General features: G+C 44.7%; 1 protein-coding gene and 1 long non-coding RNA gene across 4 annotated transcripts; one reads left to right on the top strand and one right to left on the bottom strand.

Moving 5' to 3' along the window:
- On the bottom strand, nt 1–27856 carry LOC127611904 (Krueppel-like factor 7). Of its 3 annotated transcripts, none has more exons than XM_052082710.1 (6): nt 27728–27856; nt 24585–24700; nt 23130–23198; nt 7040–7634; nt 4343–4466; nt 1–3385 (listed from the first exon to the last, which is right to left on the bottom strand). In XM_052082710.1, exons 3-6 carry the CDS (start codon nt 23157–23159, stop codon nt 3334–3336), a joined length of 801 nt encoding a protein of 266 aa, XP_051938670.1. In that variant the 5' UTR covers nt 23160–23198; nt 24585–24700; nt 27728–27856; the 3' UTR covers nt 1–3333. The 3 variants fall into 3 exon arrangements, with proteins under 3 accessions (XP_051938670.1, XP_051938671.1, XP_051938669.1); XM_052082711.1 differs by lacking the exon at nt 27728–27856 and adding an exon at nt 25966–26074; XM_052082709.1 differs by lacking the exons at nt 24585–24700; nt 27728–27856 and having other exon boundaries at nt 23130–23548.
- On the top strand, nt 23664–27730 carry LOC127611919 (uncharacterized). The gene is made up of 3 exons (XR_007965506.1): nt 23664–23823; nt 24604–24678; nt 27366–27730. It is a non-coding gene; the product is annotated as an uncharacterized LOC127611919 (long non-coding RNA).

The raw sequence follows: 27856 nt of genomic DNA, 5'->3' as shown, positions 1-27856 counted from the left end.
TTGAGATTCTACCATTTATTACACATATTTGTACATTCTTAAATAAAAAGGCTCCACTGGACACTCGTTGCATAGATATGATACAATACCAATTTAGAAAAAACAATTATCAAACACATCCAGTAACAAAAATAAACTCTCCCTCGTCAATAAACAACGTAATGTCGTATCATACAAATCATATCATTTCAACACTTTGTACAGCAAAAAAGATGTCGGCAATGGGACCACAAAGAAAGTTGATTTGATCGGAGTCTGTTTTTTTTTTCCTGAAAAATGTCACTTTTAACGTGTGAATTGGTCTTCAAACAATTTTTTTAAATCGACCAACAAGCAATCTGTTTTGCAGTACCACTTTGCCTCTTTGGCGGTGACAATTAGTCGTTCCAGTGTATGTCATAGTTTTTGTCAGGATTTCATGCCCAAAAATACTGAGCCAATGTTTAATAATGGTCAAATTAAAAAAATTTTGGAGTGACTTTTTTGCAAAATTTGTTGAAAAAAAATTGTAGTGTATTTCGGGTGTAAAAATGTGCTAAACAAACACTCTAAGTGAAAAGTCTATGCTTTGAGACTCAGTGACCGCAGCTAAGAGCTTGGTTCCATTGGAGTATTTTCACTAAATTTGCCACATTTCATCTTGTTCAAACATGATCTGAAGCCATTAAAAAAAAGTCATCTGAATGCCTTGAACAAGCTAGCTCTGTTGCAGTACCGCTTTGTGCCATTGAGTTGCTTTTCTTTGTCAGAATGTTACGCCCAAAATTACAGAGTCAAAAATGTTAAAGTGGAAACATTAAGAATTAAATCAACATTTGTTTTCAACTTGTGATGTTTCCAGTGACTTTTGGGGGAATTGTCATCACATTTGGTGACAGAATTCAGTTTAAAAGAAAAGTTTTCTTGCTGTGTTTGGGTTTGAAAAAGGTGCTAAACAAACACACGCTAATGATGCTAGTGAGTCATGTCATAGCAGCGACGCCAAGAGAGTCACGCGACTGAGTGTCACGGCTTTTGACTGACGTGTCGGATATGTGACGTGTTGTTTTCCTGGTGGCGTGGCGGATGTGCGACAAGTGCGACGAGACTAAGCTAGCTGGCTAGCGAGCTAGCAGTGCAAGAATTGTGATCACATAGTGCAACGTTGGCAAGAACTAAAGCAAGAAGCGGCTAAGGAAGTCACGCTATTTACAAAAGCTAACAGACACAGCTGGCGACTGGTGAAATGACACCGCCTACTTCAGCCAGTCCTGCCCCATGAACGGCTGGTGAGTCTTTCTTTGGAATCATTTGGGCTCAGCAATCCTAACCTTAAACTAAATTTAACCCGAAGAAGATCTCCGCTGATGCTAAACTAGCCTCCATCTAGCTGCTAGCGCTTCGCTAACATGACTTTACTACACTATAGCTAAAGCTCAAGCTAACTGGGCTATAAAAGCCACATTATCTTACACTAGAAGGCTGTTATTAGCATGTAGCCGTTCATGCTAATCTGATCCTTATTAGCTCACTGCTAATGGAGTCCACCAGGTTCAGACTTCCGTAGCACCTCCCATTCCTAGTTTTTTTTTCTCATATGTCATCCCTGCAGACCCGAAGGAGCCTTATTAACTGCTCGCTAATCGGGAGCTAACTTGGGATTCAGACAAACAAACCAAGCAGGTTAAAAGAGGCAGAAGCGTGGAGGAAACCAAAGTAATTCTATGAGTCCTGACCAAACTATATTTAACCAAAGTTTCACGCAGACACACTCATACGTTCGTGCTTTGAAATGTGCTACTAGCGTCCCTCTGTGATTGTACGTCTCATTACAAGTGCTATTGCGGACGCAGTTTTGGAAACAAATTGTTTGCAGAAAAATTGGCCATTTTAAGAGGTTGAAGACTTCCATGCAGAAACTAACCAAGTATAACTGTCGGGCATTTGCTTGCAATGCAACAGGGCTGGAAAAGTCGGCAAAAATTCCACCACTCCCTTTCACACAGTCATAGTCCCGCCTCTGATTCTACCTCAAAAACCAAAAATTAGTGAGTTGACCTTCACACAGAACAGCAAACTGTGTAAAAATGGCTTTGGCAGGCAACCTGAAAGGGGACAATAATGGCGGTGAACGCTTCCATCGTACCCCCTTTCCTCTTGTACGAAAAACGTGGTGGAGCTGCCTCAAAATGGTGAATCCACGTTAGAGGTTTTTGGTATTGATTGTTCCAAGCTGCACTGCGGACCCCCCTCCGTGTTTTTAAGCCGTTGGCGGCACCGCGGAGGGAGGATTTGGGAGGTGCGATTTTCCAGTGTCCACGTTTGAGTGTCCATGTTTAATGTTTCCAAAGAGAAAAAGCATGACAGAAGTGGATCAAGAAAACGTTGCCATGGAAACCAGAATAAGATCATTTGTCATCAGAAAAAAAAAAGCTAAATAGTGAAGTGTGAAAAGCCATTTTCGTGTTTGTGTGTGTTCTTTTGTGTTTTGAGTGATTTTCCTCTATATTTTTTGTCAATATTTTTATTTTTTTTAACGCTAGCATTACAAAAGAAAAAGCAGGAAATTAGGAAACAAAAGTGCAGTCATTGGATACCAAGTTAGCAGCTTAGTTAGCAGCTAAGTGAGTGGCTGACTTAGCGGCTAACTTACCTGTTAGCCAACTTAGCGGTTTACGAAACGGCTAATTTAGCCGTTTACTTAGCGGCTAACTGACCCGCTAGTTAGTGGCGTCCCTTTTGACCGCGCACATCCTGTGGCACAAAGGAAGTTTTGAAAAAGTACATCTTCTTCCTGTTCCATTGATTGACCAAGTCCTCTCACATTCTGTTAAGTTCAAAGACATTTTTTTCTCCAAATGAGAAAAAGAGCAAAAAGTGTCTCAATTGTCATCAAGAAGAAGCGTCGTAGCGGTTCTCCCAGTTGAAAAAAAAAAATCAAAGTGTCGCTGCGCATTTTATTTCCGAGAGGTCACCCGTAGGGTCCGTTGCGGGCGCCGTTGGCGGCAGAGGAGAGAGCAAGATGGCGTTGGGTCTCTGGGATGTCAGATTGTGTTGTTTTCTTTCGGCTGGATGGCGTTCTTCTGACAAAACGCAGCAAAAAAAAAAGAAAAATAGATACCCCAAAAAGTTTTGATTGTACCAAGACGAGCATGTGATGACTTTTCCTATCAAAAGCCCAGAAGCTAAACCGCCGTGATGCGTTCAAAGACGGCGCGTAAAAAAACAGTGAGTGTGAGTAAGTGAATGAAAACCGACAATCTAACTACTCCTCCTCCTCGAGATGCCATGTGGGCCTTCCGCCTCCTTCTTGTTCTTCTGTCATGCTCCGCGGCAGCCCCCCCCCCCCCCCCTTCAGACATGGCGCTTCATGTGCAGCGCCAGATGGTCGGACCTGGAGAAACACCTGAACACACAAGGACACGGCATCAATATTCAGTACAATCACTCTGTATCTATGTATCCATCCATCCATCCATCCATCATTTTGTCCATTGACCCAACCGTCTACCGGATGCATCCAACATCTATCCCTCAACCCATCTTGACATTCCATCCATCCATGCGTCCATCTATTCAACCATATCAATGTAGGCATCCATCAACCCATCATTTAATCTATAGTACATCCATCACGACATCTACAATATGCAGCCATCCGTCCATTGTTCCATCAAGTTGTCACTTACTCATCCATAGATTTCGACATCCATCCTTCAACTACATCCACTTATCCAGCAGCCATTTACAGAGTCATTCATCCATCCATCCCACTGTCTGTCTGTCGGTCATCCATCCATCCATCTGCGCACGCATTTATATATCTACTTATATATCATTTTTCTATCCATCCATCTATTGGTGTGGCCCACAAAGTATAACATGACTTAAGAAGTTGGAAATGTATTACATTTTCTCTTAATTTGACCATAAATTGTTAAAAAAAAAAGTCATCTTGGCTCAACAGAGGTTGGGAAACACCGATCTATACATCCAGCCATCAATACACCTGCCCATCAAATAATCCATTGATCTGTCCATCTGTCCATCCATCTCTCTGTCAATTTTGTGGCTTTTGCAAGTCCACCAAAGGCCGCACAAGGAAGACACACGTGTGACTTAAGTGTGTGTGTGTGTGTGTGTGTGTGTGTGTAGACAGATGGCCATGCGGTTAGTGTGTGTCAGTTTTGGGGGTCCAGCTGGTTACACTGAGAGCCCCTCTCACTCAAACCCTCTTCATCTTCACTCTTCTTTGTGTCCTCTTCCACATCCTCCTCCTCACCTCAAGGGGCCTCAGCTTGATTAGGCATTATTAGCGTGTGTGCACGCGCGTGCGGGTGTGTGTGTGTGTGTGTGTGTTTACCTGTCGCAGTGGTTGCACTTGAAGGGCTTTGCCCCGGTGTGTTTGCGGTAGTGTCGCGTCAGTTCGTCGCTGCGAGCAAAGCGCCACTCGCAACCTTCCCACGAGCACTTGTATGGCTTCTCGCCTATAACACAGACACACACACAAAAGAGGGGGGTGGGGGGTCACCATGACATCTCACGCCAAGCCAGTTTAACACAATAAACAGTCATAAATGTGCAGGGAATTAATTTTGTACTGGTGCACTGTGTTCATTACGAATCACACACACACGCACACACACACACACACACGCACACACACACACAGTGTTTTATGCCGTGTAATTTTAATGTAAATTTCCTCCCTCGAAGGTGCCGTTCTGTTCTCGTGTGTGTGTTTGACACAGGGTCAGAATATTAGGTACAGCTCCCAGGCCGCCATCATGAACCCATTGTTGACTCTGTCAATCAAAAGTGAGCGTGGAAACGTCATTCGCTGGTGTAGCTAATGAAGTGACTTTGTGCAAGCCGGACACTGCTCCTGCGCGTCGTATGCGGCGGTCATAACTGTGGGTCTGAACGCGTCCTAATGGGACGAAACGCGACCGTGGACACACAACAGATGCCGCACACAGCCAAACACATCGGACACACGATGTACATCACGCTCATGTATAGCGTACAACCATACGCATTTGCTCACATGCAAACCCAATGCCAACACACACACTTGCACTCGCGTTGATGGACGCACACATTTATCAGACACATACACAAACACATTTACAGCACATACGTATTCGCAGACGTGCACAATTGACACACAAATTTACTCACATTCAAAATGCCCGCACTGTCCTGGCATCCAATCAAATCATTTATTGTCTAAACCAAGATTGTTGTGGCATTTAATAGTCATGTACTGACATCATATGATCTCGGTGGCAGAGGCCTAACACTCAACCGGCGCCTGCAGGTCCTGGTGGCGCTCACACTTTTGTTAGCGGATAATCCCGCACAGCACTGGCGCCACTAATCCACCATGATGCTACGGCGTGCGTGTGTGTGTGTGTGTTGCATGTGGGTGGGCGGTGTCCTCTCCTCCCATTACAAGCGTAGAGTGCTTTCATTAGCACATTCATTAGCGGTTTAATTAGCCGTTTAATTAGCTTAATCTGCCCCTTTTTCGGGAGGTTTGCGATGAGCATCATAAATCAACGTCACGATCCAGTAAACTTTTTTACATTTGCAAGAATGCTCAAACGTGACTTGAAACATTGCCTGTATTTTAAGACTTTGTGATGGCCACTGTTTGGCCCTGATGAGGTAAAAAAAAAACAATAAAATCATACTCTATGAAAAGCGCTAACATGCTAACCGCTAGAACACATGGACCTTGGCACAGTGCAAATATTCATCAATGTCCATTGATTCAATGAATATGACGGTGTATGCCTATTCAATACAGCACCCCATCCCCCCTCAATGTGCCCCCTCCTCCCCTTGCTTGACGTTGGTTGCTAGGCAACTGCATCACTCTCCTCCCTAATTGGCTGCCGGATTGTTCGTGTCTGTCAAGCTCCCTCGCGCTTTCTCTCACCCCCTCCTACACCTTCCCACCCGCCACAAACATACTCACTCGCACACGCGTGCACACACACACACACACACACACACACACGTTCTCTCAGTTGCTAGGTGACTTCTCCATCACGCATCCTTGCCTCGTCGCGCAATAATTGGCTGGCATCATGGTTGCCGCGGCGTCAAGCCCGGGCCCCGCCTCCCTTAGCGTGTAAGTAAGTGCGTATGTGTCTGTACACTTTAAAAAAAAAACGGGGGGGCGGGGGGATTAGAGCAGACGTGTGTGACACCTGCGGCCCTGCACATACACTAATTCACACACAATGAGTGTGCATGTCTCAAATCATAATTTTTTTTACTTGTAGAGTATAGCACAGTATAGTGTAGCGTTCAATGTGAAGTCATGTAGTCTTGAGTGGATTACAGTTTCATGTATGTAGATAGGCGGCCCGGTAGTCCAGTGGTTAGCACGTGGGCTTCACAGTGCAGAGGTACCGGGTTCGATTCCAGCTCCGGCCACCCTGTGTGGAGTTTGCATGTTCTCCCCGGTCCTGCGTGGGTTTTCTCCGGGTGCTCCGGTTTCCTCCCACATTCCAAAAACATGCGTGGCAGGCTGATTGAACACTCTAAATTGTCCCTAGGTGTGAGCGTGAGTGCGAATGGTTGTTCATTTCTGTGTGCCCTGCGATTGGCTGGCAACCGATTCAGGGTGTCCCCTGCCTACTGCCCGAAGACGGCTGGGATAGGCTCCAGAACCCCCCGCGACCCTAGTGAGGATCAAGCGGCTCGGAAGATGAATGAATGAATGTATGTAGATAATATTGTGGTGTACTACAGGGCTTTATTCTCAGCCCTCTGTATTTTATTCATACAAATCGCGTTAGAGGCCATTTTGGACAGTTTTTGCGAACTAAAGTTGACGAGAAAAGATTTCGCATTGATTCTGTCCCTTTTGGAGCCAAAGCTGAGTTAGCCTCCTTGGGTTATTCATGACCCAGCAGTTTTCAGAGTCCATCGTAGAATCGTGTCCTGACAGATCACATTGTCGAAAAACATTATAGCAATTAGAGTATGATGGAATATGTTATAGGCCCGTGTCATGTTGTAAACACGTGTGTCGTATTCGTGTTACCTGTGTGCGTCCTCTGGTGCGCCTTGAGGTGCGAGCTCTTGGTGTAAACCTTGCGGCAGCCGTTAAACTGACACCTGTGTATTCTCTTCTTGTTCTCTGCAGAGTCCCCCGCCAGGCCGGGCCCTCCGCCCTGCTCCCCATCGCTCAGCGCCCCCCCTGCTGGGCCCGGCGGCTGGGACGGCGGGAGAGACGTCAGTGCCCGGGCCGCCACTAGTTTGGCTGCGCCCAGGCCCACTTTCTTGGCCACCAGCTTGAGCGTGAGCGCGCCGCTCGCCTGTTTTCCCAGGTGGCGCCCCAACTCGGGGGACGAGGGCGGCGTTAGAGACGTGACGGCGGCACTCAGCTGGGCGGCGCTAACACCCGACGCCAGGACCTGATCCTTGCTGTCCGTCAGAGTCTGGAGGAGTTTGGCGTGAACTTTGGGGAGTGGACCGGGCTGTGCCGGGAAACCGGCGAGTAGGGGGTCTATGAGCTCCTCATCGCTATCGCCGCCCTGAGTGAGGGCGGGCGCCAGGAGGCGGTCCAGGTCCTCGTCCAGGAGCTCTGACAGTCTTCTGGGCTCCGTCTGGAGGTAACGCTCCAACTCCAGACACGTCTGAAGGACAAAGCAGACGGAACACGTGTTAATGTGGCACGAGTGCACCCCCGATGGTCTGGAGAGCTTAAAAAAAATATACACAACCGTAACGAGAACGACGTACTTGACATCGCTTTGCATTCAAAACCGCTAGCTTCATGCTAACACAATCGGAAACTGCGATCACACACAGCGATTCCGTAAAAAGTCTTCTTTGTGTGTCTGCGTTGACTGAATTTCACCATACCGCCCCCGGGTGGCCAAAATGCAGAAGCTAAATGGAGTGGCACAATGCCCACTGAATTATCATGACGCCACTGTTTAATTATTGACATTCTCGTTAATAACGTCATTATTACATGCTTTGAGAAAAAAAAAAAACAACAACAATCTGTATCCGTGGCTATATCAGAGGCCTAACTGAAACTTTAGCTTCCATTTTTCACACAAGTCACACTTTTCACACATTATCCGGTGGAACAAATAAGTTCTTGATCAGTGACTACTGCTTCGGACACGACGGGGCAGGAAAAGTGAATGTCTGCTGTTAAAGTTCCCCAGACACAGTCAACCATATCGGTGGAAAATTGCCAAATTGACCTCATCCCTGCCATATCGTCGTGTAACCGAGTACAGCGATGCGGCGAAAAGGTGTGAAATGTGGTCTTTAACGAGCTGTGTGAAGGGGGGCTTCATGAGAGAGTATAAATGTATGCATGTGCAAGAGAGGGAAGTCGTGTTGAGTGTCAACATCGTCAGCTTGCTTGCTTGACGTCGACGACCCCGCTCGCGCGCACACACACAAAACATATGGAGAAAGGTCACATCGGATAAAAAACACGCGCGCATGCAAAAATAATCTCCATCACATTGTGTTAGCTTGACAATGACATTGTGCATGTGTAACGGTTTCATACGTCTTAAATATTAAATGTATGATGCAATCTTTTTAAGATATTGGAGCCCTATTTACAGGCACGAGCTAGCCAAAATATTAAGAATGGCTACCAGTATGATACACTGCATGTGTTACAAATACAATAATTAGCCTGTTGTGTCATCCAAAGCTCTCTGACAATCGGAAGTGAGCGTTATTACCAAGAGTGGAGACGCAAGGCGAGAGTTTATATTTCATGTTGTATGCTCGCAAATACGTTAGCATGTCAGATAGCTTTAGGTAAGCTAGCCAGTCACTGAGATATCACAGGAGATGACTTGGTGGGTGACTTAGTGAGAATGTTAGTTTGTACTTTAGTAGGTTAGCTTGAGAGGCTCCCACTTTGTTGGTTCATTAGCCAGTCAGTCATTTCGTAAGTTAATTTGGTTGTTGCTTAGACATTCAGTGCGCTAGTAGTAGCACCATAGTTTGTTGGTTGGTTAGTAACAAGGTAGTTAGCTTGTTAGTTTATTAGTTCTTCAGCCAGTCAGTTATTTGGTAACTTAGCCAGTTAGCTACTTAGTCAATTAGTCAGTCGGCTACTTGGACCTGACGTACGTTAGTTTGCTAGCGAGTAATATAGCAGTTAGTCGACGTTAGCTTGTCAGTTGCGAAGTGACTAAGTGAGTGGGCTTGTTCATGAGGAACTTAATCAGACTACTAATTTGTTAGCTCAGCGGCTAGGCAGTAACGGAGTGAGCCAGGTGGCACGTTTTGAACATTTGACATCGGTAGTTGCGGCGACAGTCTCTTTGCACAGCGAGGCAAAATGGGCCCTGGCAGAGGTCTACTGCTGAGTGACAATCATTAAAATACACACACACACTGCGTTGTTTTCTCATCAAACAAGCGCATGTACATGTACAGTGTGTGTGCGCGCAAGTGTGTGAGTGAGAATTCATCACGAATGCAAGCCGGCAGCTCGCCGAGAGGCTTTTGCTAAAAAAATAAATAAAAAAAAAGAAGAAAGCAGAGTCAAGTGGATCCTCCAGGAAATGTCTGAGTGCACACCGATGACATCATTAACCACCATGATGATGATGATGATGATGATGAAGTCACACCATGCGCTGCATCTTGGACTTCGCACTTCACCGATACAAGATGAAAAGCCATAATCATCAGCAAATGTTAGAATGCACAAGGCTGAAGCCACGAGGTCATCAAAGCCAAAGCCAACACAATGCTGTCCGGCACATTAGGCCACTAAAGTGTCATATTTGTTTCGATATATCAAAGAGCAAAGGTCACCATTTAAAAAAAATAAAATAAAACAATCTTGAATTTCATCGCAATGGCAAAAATTCAGGAAAAAGAGCCAATTGAATTCTTTTTCACAATCGCTCAGCCCAGTATTACCCGATGAAAAAAAACCGTTACCTTCTGCGATAAAAATGGCCTCAAACGTGTGGAGCACATCAAGCATGACTCAGCGTGAGTGTGTGTGTGTTTATTTCCCCCTTCAGCTGGTGAGTGTTTTCCTTTCCTTTTTGTGCACAAATGGCTCCTAATTAAAACGCTTTTTGGCATCCGTCAAAGAGGCTCTTTGAAGCTCCGCCTCCTCCATTGATGCGGGCACACTGATGGCTCATTAGACGCCAAAGAGGCTTCGAGTGTGCGTGTGTGCGCGCGCGTGTGTGTGTGTTGGGGGTGGGGGGGGGGTTGGGTGAAGAGCATAATGACTTAAAGCTGATGATAACGTGGGTACGTGTTCAAGAGAAAAACTGAGAGCAGGAATGGGCAACTTCAATGATGAAGGGGTCCATAATTTGGCTACTGGGGGGAAGGCATGCAGCACCACGCACTTCCGAACCAGATCGATGTCAAATATATGGAGAAAATCGATTTCTTTTTACCTAATACATTTCTCCGTGCACGTATAACACAGCTCCTGTCTGCAATAACCCAAAAATAACCCACATCCAGTCATTTTTTTTTCTCCCAATGCAAAATGCTGTTGCGCACAAAATATCTATACCATTCAAGGATGGCACAAAAACGTTGAACAGCAAACCAGCATGAAGTGCGAGAGGCCGCGAATAGCGAAGATCTGTCCATAATTAACACCCCGCAAAAACTTTATTTTGAAACTTTCTACTCACATCCGCACTTTCACACACCTAAACAGGCGCAAACGCAAACAATCATATCCTCACAAACACACTCACTCACACACATTAATACATGCACACTCACGCGCACAATCTTGGTTATGCATACATACCCCCCCCCCCACACACACACACACACACACACACTCAACATTTCACTGTGTGATTATTAAATACGACGGCATAAATTTAATTAACAGCATAATCTTGCACACACACACAAACACACATGTACATGTGCACATGCATACACACAATCTAAAACACACACACATGCCCGAGACTAAGGGGACAAGGCCGGTACAAGCTTTTAATTTGAAGCATAATTTAATACTGCTTAAACAGGCTTATGCTCATTCTGTATGTGTGTGTGTGTGTGCGCGTGTGTGTGTGTCCCAGGCCATTTGAGTAATTGGCTGAGATGGAGGAATTGGAATCAGCGGTAGAATCATCTGTTCCTCCGTCAGCTGAGCTTTCTCTTAATTAAACTCTCACTCTGTGTGTGTGTGTGTGTGTGTGTGTGTGTGTGTGTGTGTGTGTGTGTGTGTCTCAATAGGATGTCTGGACAGCGAGCCTATCGTCTTCCTGGCGGCGCAGGGCGACATGACAAATAACTAGCATGGATGCGCGCGCGCGCACACATGCACGCGCAAGCGCACACACACACACAGCAACTGCTAAATGCTCTTTGTATTGAATTTCCCGAGAAAGCCGCAGATCCTCGAAGGCATCTTTTGCAGAGCAATTGAGAACGAAAACAAAGCCTAATCTTCAAAGACAAATAAAGCAAAAGTCGAATGAAATGATTGCGTTTCGGTGTGAGGACGGATTGTGTGGAGCGTGTTGTCTAAAAGCTGCTAATTGGACGAGTGCTGTTGAAATATAGGCGCGTCGTTAGCATCTTTCCAAATGTTATCTTGTTGGCGTTTGGTGACATCGCAATGCGTCTCCGCGGCGTCGTTAAAAGATTAATCTCCTACTTGGAAAAGTCAAAAATTTCCCTTGAAAATGTGTAACTTTTTGTTGAGTTTTTTTTGTGAAACCAAGGGTTTAACTTTCTTCTAATAAGTATGATTTTTTTGCAAAAAAAATTACTTTTTTTTCTAAATAGATACAACTTTTCAGGATTTCCCCCCCACCCCTCCAAAAATATATTATTTTTTTTCTTTTGAAATGTGGAATTTTTTTCCTGAAATACTGTACCAATTTTTAAAAAGCCCACTTTCATGGAAATGTTGTTTTTAAATAATATCTAAAATATCTGTATGAGTGAAAAATGAGCTTTTATTTCGTTTAAATTTTTTTTTTTTTAATTGAAAAAAGATTTATAGCCTGCCACGCTTGTGTGCACTATTAGACATTTAGGACCAAAAATATAAATATAAATTTGAAAAAATATAATATACTATATAGTGTCAAGAATGTTGTTGGGGGGGGGGGGGATTCCTCCCAAATATAACTTATTTGATGTGTTTAATGGCTTTACGTTTTGCATGAGTAACGTTGACACTTTCCGCAATCCTTCTACAACTTTCATATGCTTTTTTTTTTGCCCCGCTTCCAACAACGACTATTTATTTCTTGGAGCCCTGACTGTGGGGGGGGGAGGGGGGGGGATAGAGGGTGGGGGGGGACTGCCTCGAGCAGCGGTTTCAAACAATAGACATCGATGAGAACACAAAACAACTTTTAATTGCAGTTTCGGTTGGCGCGGTCTCATCGGTGTCCAACGACGGGGGCGCACGCACGCGCGCACGCGCACCGTAAGGAGTACTCACGCGTGCACACGCAGGCACAAGCGCGCACACAAACGCACGGGCAAGCACGCGTAGCCACCAGCACGCGCAAACGCGCGCACACAAACACACACGCACACACTCACTAAAGCAAAAGCGTGTGCGTGTGTGTGTGTGTGAACACACACGCTCACGCAAGCACACTCTGTCTGTCTTGCTAATTGAGCGTGAAAGTAGCACATCAATGGCGTGATTTAAAAGTGTTCTTAATGCTTCCTCCGCTCGGAAAGGAACATTAGCGACAAGCTTCAGTCACCTTCACTATAGGACGTTGTGAAAATTGAGCTCCCGAAGCCGGTTTCCCTTAGCAACATGACATTTGGTAGACATGCCGATCATGTGGAGACCCCCCCCCCTCCAAAAAAAGTCTCAAGAAGCCAATACCTTGAAAGACACAGGAAGTCTGACATATTGTTTGAAAGCATGTATTTTGGGGGTCACTATAGGTCATTTCCAGGCTTTGATTTGTTTGAAAATTCAGCCCCCAAGTCTGTTTTATTTACACACATGAAATGTATTTGGCACGTTCCCCCAAGGCCACCCCCCCCCCCGCCCGCCGTCAAAAAAATGCAATAAATCGGCCATTATGTTTGAAAGCACTTATTTGAGGGTCATTTTTGATCATTTCCAGTGGTGCCTTGATTTAAAAAAATTTTTTAATCCAGCCCCCAAAGGCAGCCGCGAATTACATTTGGTAGACATAGCAACACATGCAAAAAGTCTCAACAAGTTGTTTATTTTGAAGTATCTACACTTAAAAATGTATCATCTACTTTTAAAAAAATGTATCTGGATCCATTTTATTTCGTGCAATTACCCAATGAAATTAAATTGAATAAATTCAACAAAAACTTTTTTTCTGTGTATTCTAGGGTCATTTTTCCAGTTGCTTTGATCAGCTGGAGAAGTCGGCTACACTTATGAAAAACTTTTTGCAGGCTTATCTATCATGAGTAGACCCACCAAAAAAGTCTCAAGATGCCACGCCTGAAAAAAACAATTCAGTCGCTTTGATCAGCCGGAGAAGCCGGTTGCACTTAGGAAATAAAAAATTACAGGCTTATCTATCATGAGTAGACCCACAAAAAAAGTCTCATGACGCCACGCGTGAAAAAACAAAACAAAACACAGAAAGTCTGCCATTTTGCTTTGAAGCAACACAACTCTGGGCCAAAACGTGACCCGAAGTGAATTCCACAAGCTCAGCACTTGAGCAAACATCTTGTTTTTAATCATATGACAAGAATGATCTTATTTTTTGCGATTAGGATCACTTCATTGCCATCCAAGTTGGAGCCATGTGATGGACGATTGAGTGTTTAAGACAATCAAGTGGAACCCGAAGGGGGGGGGGGTCCCAGCTGTTGTTGAGTCCTAATGGATTAGCCCTTTGTCTTCACGCGGGTGTGTGATGGGATGATTTCAGGGATGAGGTCATTGCGGAGTGCGAGCATGCGTGACTCGGCGCGCGTGAGTGAAACAAAGGCTTCTGGGAGCGCGCGTGCGATGACTTCACCGCTTATGAATGCATTTATGATCACTGCGCGCGTGCGCGTGTCATGTCCGCGTTGAGTGCTTTTACATTCAAGGGTGACTGGCGTCACCCGCGTTCGGTGGCCATTGGTTGGCCCCCAGGATTTTGGAATCAAAGCGATTTTTGAGTTTTTAGGCCATCGGAGTGAAAATGCTGTTTCTCGCGCTCTCTTTCTCGAGTAACAAGTAACTGAACATGAATAAAGAAATAACTCAAATTTAAAAAAAATCCTCATGTGCTCATAATGAAGTTCCAGCTTCTTACTATTGGCAAATTAGGCTTTTTTTAATCCCTAAAAATAAAATAAAAATTTAAATAAATGCATAAACAAACGACTTATTATGTATTTTATGTACTATAGGCTTCTATGTAATTCATGATTTGAATTTTAAACTACATTTCAATTTAATATTCAATTTAAAATCAAATGAAAATACACTCAAATCCAAAAGTTCAAATGACATGGAAAAATGAAGACATTGACTAAGTTAGAATTTTATATTTTATTTCACTATTAAATAATTCATTGTTTACATTGCAAATGCAATGACTAAATTGTGTATTTCCCCATCCTTATTTAAAAATAATTATAAAAAAAATACTGATAAAAATAATTCCAAATATATTCATCTGCCAGTCACTATGTCAGAGTAAAAACCTAAAAAAAAAAATAATATGACTGACATGTCGACTGACCCATGACCTATTGGACGTGTTGCTAAGACAACCAACCGCTTTGCAGATGTGGTTGTCCTGGCAACCAATCACGCGAGGGGACAAAAAGAGCACCTGGTTGCCTCCGGGGACCTCCATCACCATCACAGCCTCACCGCAGTCTGACCTCCAGAGATTTTTTTTGGGGGGGGGGGGGGGGGGCTCTCACTTTGCTGGAAAGCAGAGCGAGTGGTCACATGACTTGCATGCATGTGTGTGAGTGTGTGTGTGTGCGGGTGTGCATTAGAGAGCCATCCTGGGGTGAAAAGAGAAACACCCTCCACATTTCCATTTTGCTTTGTCCTGCAGTTCAACCCTAAATAATTCATATGTACTGTGCGCACACACACATGCGCATGAAAACACACACACACGCACACAAAATGCTGTGCAGCATCAGAGTGATGTTCCCTCTTGGAGTAAAAAAACAAAAATGAGGTCATCTTGGAAGAGTCCCAATTTACTTACACAAAAAAAAAACGGCAAAAAAACTAAATTTTGACACAGCAATTATCATCTGGTATGTAAAATAGTCACCACTTCACGTATCCTGTATATGTTTGGGGTTTTTTAGACAAAGGAAAGAGCATTCTATAATATTGCACTTCATGAAACACAGAACATAATCACCGACGTTTCACACAGACCCCCAACGAAGCAGGACACTTTCATCCAGCTCGCGGCATCTCCCAATTACAGAACCAAAAGCCTCCCAGTTGACGTCTACTGTAAACCAGACACGTACGGCAAAACACAATTGGAATTTGATTTACACGCCAAAACGTTCCACCCAATCTTATCTGTCTAATGAGAGTCTGCTAGCTTAATTAATACAACGCAAAATGCCATACACAGGCTACGGTAAATTAGCATTGATGTAAATTATAAACCTTCGAGCAGTTGCTGCTGTACCATAGTTGAAGCGGCAAATCCCGCAAATTGCCAATTTATGGTATGTGTTAGCCTCATGCTAACATATAATAGGAAAACCCACAGACAGGCTAATTCAAATTAGCGTTGACATCATGACAAACCTTTAAGCAACCGCTACGTTCCCACATTTGGAGCAGAAGCACAAAGAGAGGATATGCAAAGCGCACGACGAGACTGCATTCTCTCAGCTCTGTGGAAACAACGCGCGGACACACACACACAAACGCACACACACACACACACACACACATGTATTCCTCGTGGACTGCACTCAACCACAAAACAAAGCAAAAGTCATTGCGGCTTCACGCTGCGTTGCCCTGACAACATCATTCGTCTGCCGGCCTACGTGGACCACGTCGACATACATGGAGTGGATTTGCATCATGTAAAGTGCGCCACCTGGACTTGCGCCAAAAACACATCGCGGTCCAGACCAACATCACCCGGAACAACGCAGAGATCCACATCAAGAGTTCGACAAGATAGAAACGCATGAACCCAAAGCACATGGCATCCTGAACCACATTGGATCTCGGGGCCAACAGGAAGTATGACCTCCGACTTCCTGGACCACCACTTCCCCTTCTGTCCACTTCCTGTCCTGATGTTTATCTTTGAGCGTGTCTCAGTTTTGTCTTAGTGCTCCTCGCCTCTGAGACAAAAACGTCTCAGCTCTTATTCCCAAGGTCATCCTCCTCCTCCTCTACATCGACCCATTTACTTGAGACACACACACACACACACTCACACACAGATACACGCACACACATACACGTGGGCACACAACAATCATTCATGCATAAAGCTGCACTGGAATGGTGGCACACATATAGAGTGTCCAAGACAAAGCGACATGCCCAAATGAGCGTCCACGGGGTCTTTGATGTTGTCGCGTCGCTATCGATTAGAACATAAACGCGGTGTTAGTGCTCGGGTCCACAAGATCAATGACCACCAGACAGAAGTCATCAAACACCGATCCCAGTCGCCAAGAAGGGAAATGCTGACTTGAAGTGTTTCATGTTTGTTATCTGCTTGCCGGGGGTGGGGGGGGGGCCTTTTTTTCTTTTAGAAAGCCACCATTTCTCTTCTCAGGATTATACACCCTCTGGAACGGAAATATACACCTTTTTTTCCCCAAAAAAGAAATCCATTTTAATGATTTTTTTTTCAATGTGACTTTTTTCCTTTTACAAAGATGAAAACGGTAAAGAAAAAAAACTCCTGCCTTAAAAAAAAGTGCATTTTAAAAATTTGGTTAAGTCGTACACCTGGAAAAAGGTAAAAATAAATAAATGTGGTAATTCAATGCTTTTTTTCATGCGAAAAGTAAACTTTTTCATGAACATATGCCACTTTTTATTTTACAAAAATTATGGAAAATAAAAACCTTTTTGCTCGAAACCTTAACACAATTGTGCCAATTTTTTATTTTTATTATTTTGTATAACTTTTTCTCTTCAACGTTTTTCCTGAAAATATATTTGTATTTTTCTCCCTTGTAAATATTTTTTGTATGCCTTTTTCTTAAATAATATAATTAAATTAAATACAGCAGTTTTTTTCTCAAAAATACATGACGTGTTCTACAGCCTTTTCCTTAAAATACACACCCAGGCACACGCACACACACGCACACATACACACACTAAATGGACTTAAGATGTCTCAGCCAGGCCTGTGAGGCAACTTTGAATGTTACCATGGGAGCACAACTCACGGGGGCTAAAGGTTCACGCAAACCAAAAGTGCGCGTAACTTTGGCATGTGGACGAGTGCACGTGTGTGTGTGTGTGCATGCGCTTGTGTTGGATTCTGTCCTGCTAGCTTCAGGCCGTGTTGGCAAACTAAGCTCTTCCCGCGCAGACATGCACACAAACGCACACTAGTAGAGGAGAGAAGTGTCGGGATGCACGTAATAATCGCTTCATAGAGAATTTGGTCGATGGTGTGGAATTGACGAATCGTGTTTCATAGCTTAGCGGTTCACAACGCCGTGCACTACTTGACTGCTACCAGCGGAGGCGCTGTTGATTCAATTCCACCCGATTTGCTGGCTCCAGGCGGAGATTTTTTTTGTTGCCTTCCAGTGATTTGTTTCTCTTGCGGCCCGTTTAGGCGGATGCCCTGAAGCAGTCAGTGATTGTTGAGCAAGCAATAATGTCTAGTGTCCTTTTTACAGACACGCGCATGGAAAAGCTTTGCTGCCTTGTTGTTTATTTCCTGACGTTTTTTTTCTAACTGCAGCCCATTTAGGCAGCCTTTGTTAAATAATCAATGATTGCCAAGCAATTAATCATGACCATCCATGGTGTTTTATCACCTTTCTCTGCCTTTATTGACACACACACACACAATCACGTGCGTGCGCACCCAGCCATGTGTAAAGATGAGGACGACTTTCACAACCCAACTTTGTAGTCGTGCCTCATTTGTTCCGCTTTAACGGCGCCGTACTCCCAACTAGTTTGTCTGGGTAATAGACTCTTATTTAATCTTCCGCGCCGGCGACTGAACGCCTCATTCGTCTCCTGAATTATGGCCGACCAAGGTGTGCGTGCATGTGTGTGTGTGTGTGTGTGTGTGTGTGTGTGTGTTACACAGATGAATCGATGTGCAGGCTCACAGGAATAAGTGCCAGCACCAGGAAGGATGATCAATCAAACGCAGATTGCTCATCAAAGATCAGCTTGTGTGTTTCATCACTTCCCATTTGCGAAATCTGCTGATCTGCACGTTGATTAGCCGCGTCTCTGACTTTGCTTTCACAAATTCCGCGTAGCGAAATGGTCACATTAAAAATTTCAAAAGGGTGTTTGATTTAAAAAAAAAAAGAAGAAGAGGATTCGGAAGACAACCAGTCATTCAGGTTCTCTGTCGTTCACTTCCTCTTTTCTTCATTCTTTGTTTTGTTTCCTCTTTTTGTCTGACCAGGAAGCAGCTGTTCACTTACGCAATAGCTTGTGTGTGCGTGCGCGTGTGTGTGTGTGTGTGAACAAAGGAAAGTCAGACACTGGGGACAGGCATGATTAATTGATTGGCAATGGCGGACTATTTTCAGAAACAACTGCCTAAATGGGCTGCCATAGAAATCAAAAGAGGAAGTTTGATATGGAAACCAAAAAAGTGGGAAAGTACAAATCCTAATTTTGGTATCCGATAAAACTTTGGACAAGCGGCCATTGAAAATTCCTTTCAAGTCTGAACAATGCGGAAAATTGAACAGGAAGTCGGCCATTTTGGTTTGAGGTGAAAAAAAATGGGTGAGAGGACCCATTCGTAAAAAAAAAAAAAAAAAACTAGTCGATGATCGACACAAAATTCGACAATGTCAATCATCACAGGACGCACGAAAAAAGTCTCAAGTCTGCCATTTTGCTTTGAGTTCTGACAATGGCCCGTTCTTGGAAAATAATTGGCCCTGACACCAATTTCAGTGCCTGACATGAAATTTAGCGGACGCATCCATCATCATAAGGCGAATGGAAAAGTCTCAAGGAGCCATACCCGGAAGTGAGCAGGCTTTGAACCTTTGAAGAACTCAGGATGAAAAAGTGGTTGCAAGGGTTGGTTTTTTTTCTTTTTTTTTTGGACACCCGTTTCCCCGATTGTGATCAAATTTGGTGGACTTGTCTATCACGGCAAGACGCATGAAAAAGTCTCACGGAGCCATGCCCGGAAATCAAGTTGAAGGAAGCCATTTTTCTTTGAAGGGATTAAGGAATCACCATCAAAATGGATTTCCGCTTTTGAAAAAAAAAAAAATTACAACCTGACGCCAGTTTACCAAACGAACACGACACTGTGGAATCGTATTGGGTCGCACAAAAAAAGTCTCAAGGCCCATGCCTGGTACTAAACAGGAAGATTTGCTTTGAAACCATCACGATGTCAAAGTCAGACAACGTTGCTCCTGAAATCTGAAAACGTGTCGAGTCCTTTAGGTTGCTACCACCGCACTCGGTACCCCCCCCCCCCCCCCCCCCACGGCAGACTGCCGAAAAGTAATTTGAGACGAGACGATAGCGGTCAACGTACACGTCTCTCGCCGTTCTTATCTTCTGTGCCGCTGCGATTCCCATCGGGAATTCAGCGGCGCGCCGCAACGCATCGGCGGCACGCAAAGCGCCTGGCAACTCGCGATGCCGCTGAGGATCAATCCGTCCGTCAATCGAGATGAAAGCGGATGAAACGACCGCAGACCGCAACAGGCGGGAAGGGAAAAACGCTTTTAAGCGGAATCTGGTAAAAATAGCCGGGAAAAAAATGTGATGCGAGGCTGGAAAGTCTGGATTTACTGTCACACACTCACACACACACACACACACACACACACAACTCCCAAAAGGCCATCACATCATTCCCAATCCGCACAGACGCGGCAATTATACGGCGAGGAGGAGCTGCTGCTGTCAGACGCAACAAGGCTAACAGACAGGCGGGACTGGGCCCCGTGTTTGTGTGAGCGTGAGTGTGAGTGTGCGCGTGTGAGTGTGCGTTTGGTGGTCGGGCAAAGCAGTTGATGAGAGAGGACAAAGAAGAAGACACAGGAAGCAACCAAACATGACCACGGCAGTGGATGTGTGTGTGTGTGTGTGTGTGTGTGTGTGTGTGTGTGCGTGTGTCCCCACAGAGAACGAATTTTGAGGAAACTTGACATGGCTTGAAACATGTAATATGCCGTGTTTCCTATTTTAAAAATGGCAGCTAGCTATTCGCAAGCCTTCAGGCCTTCATTTAAGCCATTACAGATTTTATTCCCATATTACTTTCATTTCGAATTACAACGGCATTTAATGTTTCTGAAAAAGGGCCACGGAAGCTAAACATGGACGGACGCAACATTGTTGAGCGATTAAAGTTGACTGGAACGCGAATTAAAGACCTCCCTTTTGTAGCTTAACATTAACTTTTCAAAATAATGCAGAGTGAGTGGAACAAACGCGTATCATAACGCCCTGGAACATGAATATGGACACGAGCAACATTGCAGTGCGACCACGTCAAGAGTCGACTGGAATTAAAGAGTGAAAGATATAGCTTGAAAAATGCAGCCAGGACAGAAAAAAAGGTGATGTCGGTTCACGTGACAAATATTGAGGAACACAACGTTGTAAAGCAACCTCAGCGTCAACTGGAACGGTATTCATATGATCACATGACATAAGATCACCTATAAGAAGGTCAAGAAAACGTGAAGCGAGAACAGTAAAATGGACGCACACAACATTGCCTGGCGACTTTGTCAGAAGCTGGAAGCTATACAGCAACTGGACGCACACAACATCTCGTAAAGACTGCGTGAGAGTGGACAGATATGCTAATGTATGCTGCTGTCTCCATATAGCATAAGGTCATCTTTAAAAATGCATATTGGGTGGCGGGGGGGGGGGGGGTGAGTCCCGTAGCTGCTCAGAACAGACAGAGGCTCAAACAACATTGACTACATTTCAAGAGTTTACCGAAACTACAAATGAGCTCGAACGGGTTTGGATGTCTGTTAGTGCCAACAACCTAGTCCGCTACAAGCTAGTCATGAGTTAGCCTCCGGTCCAAAGACCACATTTACGCTTCACAACAGCTAACTAGCTTCAGGTAGCTTGTTGCTAGGTTACAGAATGGCGGCGAAATAAACACGCTAGCAAAAGGCTACACGCAAGCTAGCAAGCATGCTAAAAAAAAGCGAAGGCTAATGACAACAAACGAGGGTATTATCATATGACTACATTTCAAGAGTTTACTGACACTACAAATGAGCTCGAACGGGCTTTGATGTCTGTTAGTGCCAACAACCTAGTCCAAACTAAGCTACAAGCTAGTCATGAGTTAGCCTCCGGTCCAAATACCACATTTACGCTTCACAACAGCTAACTAGCTTCAGGTAGCTTGTTGCTAGGTTACAGAATGGCGGCGAAATAAACACGCTAGACAAAGGCTACACGCAAGCTAGCAAGCATGCTAAAAAAAGCGAAGGCTAATGACAACAAACGAGGGTATTATCATATCAATATATGAAAGTCGTTATCCTTGTGATTTTGTCTATTCCTCAAGTCGCTTTGCTCCGTTCTTGGATGGCGACAATGGCTTTCCGTACAACGCGGCAGCAATTGGGGAAACTTCATACATCCGTCCTGGCATCACGGCATACTTTACACACAGTCTGGAAGTTGCATCACTGATGCTACTTTCAAGCTAAACAACTGCCGACAGTGTCCCACATCGGCGCCTTTCACACAGCCCAGCAGGGAAAGTTTAGGTTTTATTAGGCAGTGTGAAAGGGGCCGACCCCCCTGGCCATGCCTCAAACACACACGCTTTATGTTCCAGCTCTACTTAGAAACTGAAAAATTGCCGCCTTACTGTCGTCGACTTCGCCCCCCCCCCCAACCCCCCATTCCATGTTGGTGCCTTTAACACAGAACATCAGATAAAGTTCCCACTTTAAAAGGCAGTGTGACAGGGTCTACAGATCACTCAAAATAGCTCGACAAATCGGATTCTACCTTCGAAGGAAGAATACAGTAATCGAGGGAATGACTGTGTCCCCTCCATTCCGCATCGATGCCTTTTACGCTGGGGGAAGAAAAAAAAACGGGGGGGGAAAAAACCCCGACAGTTTTTACTGCTGTCGAGTAAATGTAGACTTAATGGATGGGATGGGGCTTCATTCAGTACTGTAGGCGTAATGGACATGTGGGCCACACACACGCGTGCACGCGCGCACTCTCACACGTACACACACACACACACACACACACACACACGCACACATCTACACACACGCTGGTCACAGCTGTGTTCATTCAATGTCCATCAGTGTGGAACCATCACACACACACACACACACACACACACACACGCCAATTAACATACCACGTGCTCATTAATAGCTTTTAGTAAGCACGTGATGAGCGCGAATATGATTTACGAAGGGGCCCGATGGCAACAAAACATTTTTTACGCACGCGCACGCACGCAGATGAGGAGGAGGATGATGATGATACATAATTCAGTCTGCAAATTCGCCATGACAGGTGTGCATGTATTATTTAGTAAAGGGAGCCAGCGGCCATTAGGCGCGTGCGTGCGTACGCATCGATCAGATCGGAGCTCGAGCGCGTGGGCAAGTCTCGTACGGGGGCCACGCGCGCGCACCACAACACTCCACACAAGAAAAGCAGGTTTAAATGTATAAATAAAGAAAATCGCTAAAAGCTATTCAGAGATCCAGATAAAAGTAGAATGTTTAAAATGTAGATGTTTTTTCTTGTCGGGTGGAAGGCACGTGACTGTTTTTACGAGTACGTGTGTGTGTGCGTGCGTGCGTGCCTGTCAGCGGACCGCGCTGCGATCCATGTGAGCGAGGAAATAAATAAAAAAGAAAAACACGACAAGCCGAACCGGACAGGAACGATTCAAAAATAATAACGTAACTGCATGCACATTCACAATATTGATGTGGATTTTCTAAAACTGCGAACTGACCTGCTGCCAGTTCTCCTCCAGGGAAGGCATCGCGGAGAAATAACCAGTGTCGTGCACCAGTTGGAGTTCCTGGAAAATACTGTAATTAGCCAGCACGTCCATGCTTGTTGTGCAAGAACAACAAGAAGAAGTACAAGAAAAAAAATGTCCACAATCAAGCCCCCCAAAAAAGTCCGCTCGGAAGTGTCACATCCAAACAATTATTTCCTCATCTCACGATTTTGGAGGGGTAGAGAGAAAAATAAGAAAAACAAAAAAAAATCTACTCCTGGAGCGGGAAAGCTCAAAATGAGCGCGCACTTTAATTCAATTTTTTTTTTTGAAAGGACAAAAATGAAGCTTAGTTTTGTCGGTTCCGCCTCTGCTCGCGGCTGCCTGGTTTGCTTCCGTACATGCAGCTCGCCATGCAGGCTGCGGGTTGCCAGGTCTGCTTCACGGCACAAGGCGCGCAGCTTCGCCGTGCAAGCTTTTGCGGGTTGCCAGGTTCCACACAAACTGGGGACCGAAAGAAGGCGTGGAGTCACCTGTCACTCACTTGCTCGCGTGACCATATAAGGTAAAGAGGCTGCGTGATGTCAACGCCGGTCGCGGAAAAAAAGAGCAGATCGTGAAGTGATAGGCGGGGCTTGGCGAGATTTAGGTTCACCATTGGCTGGATCCCACTGTCAGCCCCGCCTCTTCACGCAAAGATGGGGTGAGTTATTTTTAGCGGGCTTTAAAAATGAGCGGAGCAACTCTCCAGTCAGTCAGTTCAGTGAGACGCTGAGAGAACGCAGACAAGCGCGTAGTTCTTCCAGAACAAGCAGCGTAAAAAAGTCAGCGTGAGCGCACACGTGAAAGCTCCTGCACACAACTCAAGCAGCGTGAGCGCGCACGTGAAACGCAGCAGACCTTCCCGCCATTTCCACACGACTTGGTTGGCTCCTCCCGATGTCTGAACATAATGCTGCTTAAAAGAAAACAGCAGCAATGACATTGATTTGGTTTGTCAAACACAACTAAAGTACATTTTAACATGCCATACGTCGATTAAGATGATTTATGCAGGTTGATAACACGACAGTTTGCTAGTATAATACAAATAGATTTAGATTTATTAACGAAATCGTACAACTTGATCACGCTCAAATAAGTTTTTTTAATGCTAAACTGAAACCATGTGTGGGAAAGAAAATATGAATATTGTGATATATCAACAGTGTGAATACATCAAAGAACACTTTATTTTTTACCATTAGCCGTGATATTATATTCTAATGTGATTTCAGTCTTTGTATTGTCGGCCATTTTGTCTCAATACTGGATCGTCAAATGATTTTACTCTCCATGTTGTGTCAAGGGGAAGTCAAGTAAAACGTTTTCTTTACAGCATGCTCTCTTTGGCCCCACTAATCTAAACAAGATATTCTGTTTATTATTACATTTGTGCAACATGAATTAAGCAGCAAAATGTACCTGTTTTTATCCATCTCAGGGAGTGGCCATTTTGCTGCTTGCTGTCGACAGAAAATGGCATCACATTGCTTAAGGGACCAAATCCAGAAAACAGGTGAGCTGTGATTGGTCGTTACCTGAAAAAGTGTCGAACAAAAAAGAAGTGAAAATGTCTACAACTACATAGATATGGCTACATTAATATCATGCTAACATAAGTGCCAAATCAAGTCTATTTCGTGTTATCAGGTGCAGTACAAAAAATATAAATGTGCTTGAGAAGTGTCGGATGAAGCAAATGTGTGGAGAGTTAAGTCCAACAAAGAAAAAGTCACATGACGTTTCCCTCAGGTGACCCACGTCACATCTCCAGGGATGGAGGAGCCCGTCTTGGAGGAGGAGGAGCCCGAAAATGGGAGTTATGGGGAGCAGATGGCTTCTACACAAGCTCTTAAGACATTTTCATCATTGATTTTTACTAAAGGAGGGGTCCAGGGGATTGATCAATAGTGGCTGGCAGATTGACGGAAACAGCTGGTCACCCTCAAAATGTATACCAGTCTCACTTAAACTACTACTAACTAGCATGTTGGCTTTCAGCAACAAATGCTCAAGTCCTACTTGAACTATTAATGTGTAGGTTCTCTATGAGCAAGAAGCAGATTTCGGATGGGGCTAAGCCTCCCCCCACTGCATCCCCTCCCAGTCCCAAGTGTAGCGCCATCCCTGCTCCTCGATCTACGAGTACAACTATGGCTGCTCCAATCAATAGTACTCCCGCTACTCTAGCTCTACAAATACAGCTTGATGCGACTAGCACTACTACTGCAACTAGCGCTTCAGCTTCTACTCATTGTTAGCACGAGTACAGCTACTAGTTCTACAAATACAATCATGGCTACAGCTAGCACTACTACTTCTACTTGTACTAGTACTTCTACCACAAGTACTAATGCTACTCACACGAGTACTACTGTACTACTACTACTACTACTACTAGCACATACCTGCATGGTAGCTTAGCATTTCCAGATGTTCAATTCACCAGTTTAACATACATGGAAATGCCCCAACAGGTATCAAAGTGCCTTTTTGTAAATTAAAGTCACATTGAGATGTCTCATGTGGTTAGCGGAGAGACAAAGCGGCCGTTGAGAGGCGTATGTGTGTGTGTGTACGTGTGTATAAACAATAGAGGTGTGTAGTAGAAGGAGAGAGACGTTATCTACTTTTACGAGGCCATAAAACATCTCCGCAGTGACCTTCTTTTGATGGCCGCCCTGGCTAATGCGCGTTTATACGCCACAAACATGTAGCCGCGTCATTACCTTCTCGTTCCGTGATTGACAGCTGCAAATATATCATTGCTAACACACACAGGCACACGCACACAAACTATTACCGGTGGACTGTGTCCAATGTGTTCTTCGCAAGGGGATTAAACGCAGCGTTAGGAGCTTCACTCTAATGTAACACACTGTTTGCGTAATGGGGACACGGGCCGTAGAATTTAGCGTTTTGCGTCTGGTTGCTTACTGGCCAAATGATTCTGATAGCGCCCCCTGTTGATGTGACATGCACCTGACAGCTAGTATCGTGAATGTCAATGTCAATGTATAAGGTAAGATAGAAGAAATGATTTAGATTTTATCTCAAGTGTCCCCTGATGTCCAACAGTGAGTGAACAGGAAGTTAGCTTGCAGTCTGCTAATGCTTAAAAGCACACACAGTTGTTGGTTGGGAAGTTGTTGGTTAAAAAAAAAAAAATTGGAATTCGTAATTTTTGCTGAGGAACAAAAAACAACAATCTTTCCGTGATATTTGTGTGCGCAGGGACAAAAAAGATAGATATTTTTTTTTCGATAGCATGATCCATCATTCTCTCAATGTACCCATCCCACCATCCCTCTAAAGTACGAATAAACAAGTCAGTCTCATTGGACCTCATGATGTTTGCAGGCCGTCGCCATGACACCTTTCTACTGGGATCTTTAACCATATGTTTGTCGCCTCCTGTGAAACCTCATTTTGTGTGTGTGTGTGTGTGTGTGTGTGTGCGCACTCTCACACCATCATCCAGATGCGTCCCCGGTGTCATGTCTGAACCACCTGTGGTTCATGATTCCTGTGGCACATGACAGCGGCAGTGCAGCTGGCTTTACACACACACACACACACACAAACACACACACACTATTTTCGTGCCTAGTCCAAGTTTAGCGCTAAAACTCAGTCTAACAATTTTCTTGCTTTTGTTGTACTGTATTTGTAGATGAGCGCAGTTAAAAATGAGTATGTATGTGGTTTTGGGAGTGAAAAAAGCTGGATTGGTTCCCAGCCTATGGAAGCGGCTCCTCTCATTCTCTTCTAAATTCGAGTGTCTTTGACATGGGGGGTCCGAAACTGACTTGCTGGAGTCCGTGAAGTGTATTTATAAGGACTGCAAGATCTCCACTTGCGGATGATTTAACGTTGTTTTTTTTTTTTTTGGTTTGTTTGTTTTTAGAAAACCGGAATTTTTCGGAAATTGGGGAAAATGTTCATGATTTTTCTTTTGGCTTTTTCTTTTCATTATTTTTGGAGGAAGGAACCTGTGATTGGTCAGAACACAAATGCAGTATAATCCAATTATATTTTCCACGCTTATGCTATAGGTGGTCGGTTGTCAGTGTGATGAAATGGCTTGTTTCCACCACTGCCGGCAAACTGGTCGATGAAGGTTTATCTTCAAAAGTGTGTCGATCAAAATAACGAAAATAATAACAATGGTTTGTTTTGGGGGTTTTTTTTTTGTCTTGCCAGTCAGTTGGTCAGTGAGAGTGTTCATCATCCAGCATTAATTCCGGACCAGCGGACGGCAGCCAGGCTCCACCAGGGACTGACATCATCTAAAAGCTTACACACTACTTCATGCCCCCCCCTCTCCTCACTAATCTGCCCCCCCCCATTCCCACCCCTCAACGCCTGGACCCTTTTCCTGCCTGGCCCTCCATCATTCCTCCTCCTCTCCCTGCATGGCCCACTTCTTCCTTCGTGGCGTCGCCCCGGGTCCAATTCACCAGCGACCTGACACTCTCATTTAGTTTCGATAGCAATGCCCCCGCCCCCCACCCCCATAATCCACCCTCCATAACCCCTCCTGCCCTCCCGCACCCACACCTCACCTCCTCGCTGGAAGTAGAAGAAGAGGAAGAAGATGCGTTGCACATAAATCTTCGCTGGAGACACCTTCTCCTCCCTCCCTGACCCACTTCCTCCTCCTCGAATGTCATCGGCTCCTCCATCCATAAATC

This window comes from Hippocampus zosterae, chromosome 12 (genome assembly GCF_025434085.1).
Source record: "Hippocampus zosterae strain Florida chromosome 12, ASM2543408v3, whole genome shotgun sequence".
Lineage (NCBI taxonomy): Eukaryota > Metazoa > Chordata > Actinopteri > Syngnathiformes > Syngnathidae > Hippocampus > Hippocampus zosterae.
The sequence above is the reverse complement of the archived record's forward strand: the minus strand, read 5'-3'. Positions and strand labels throughout refer to the sequence as shown.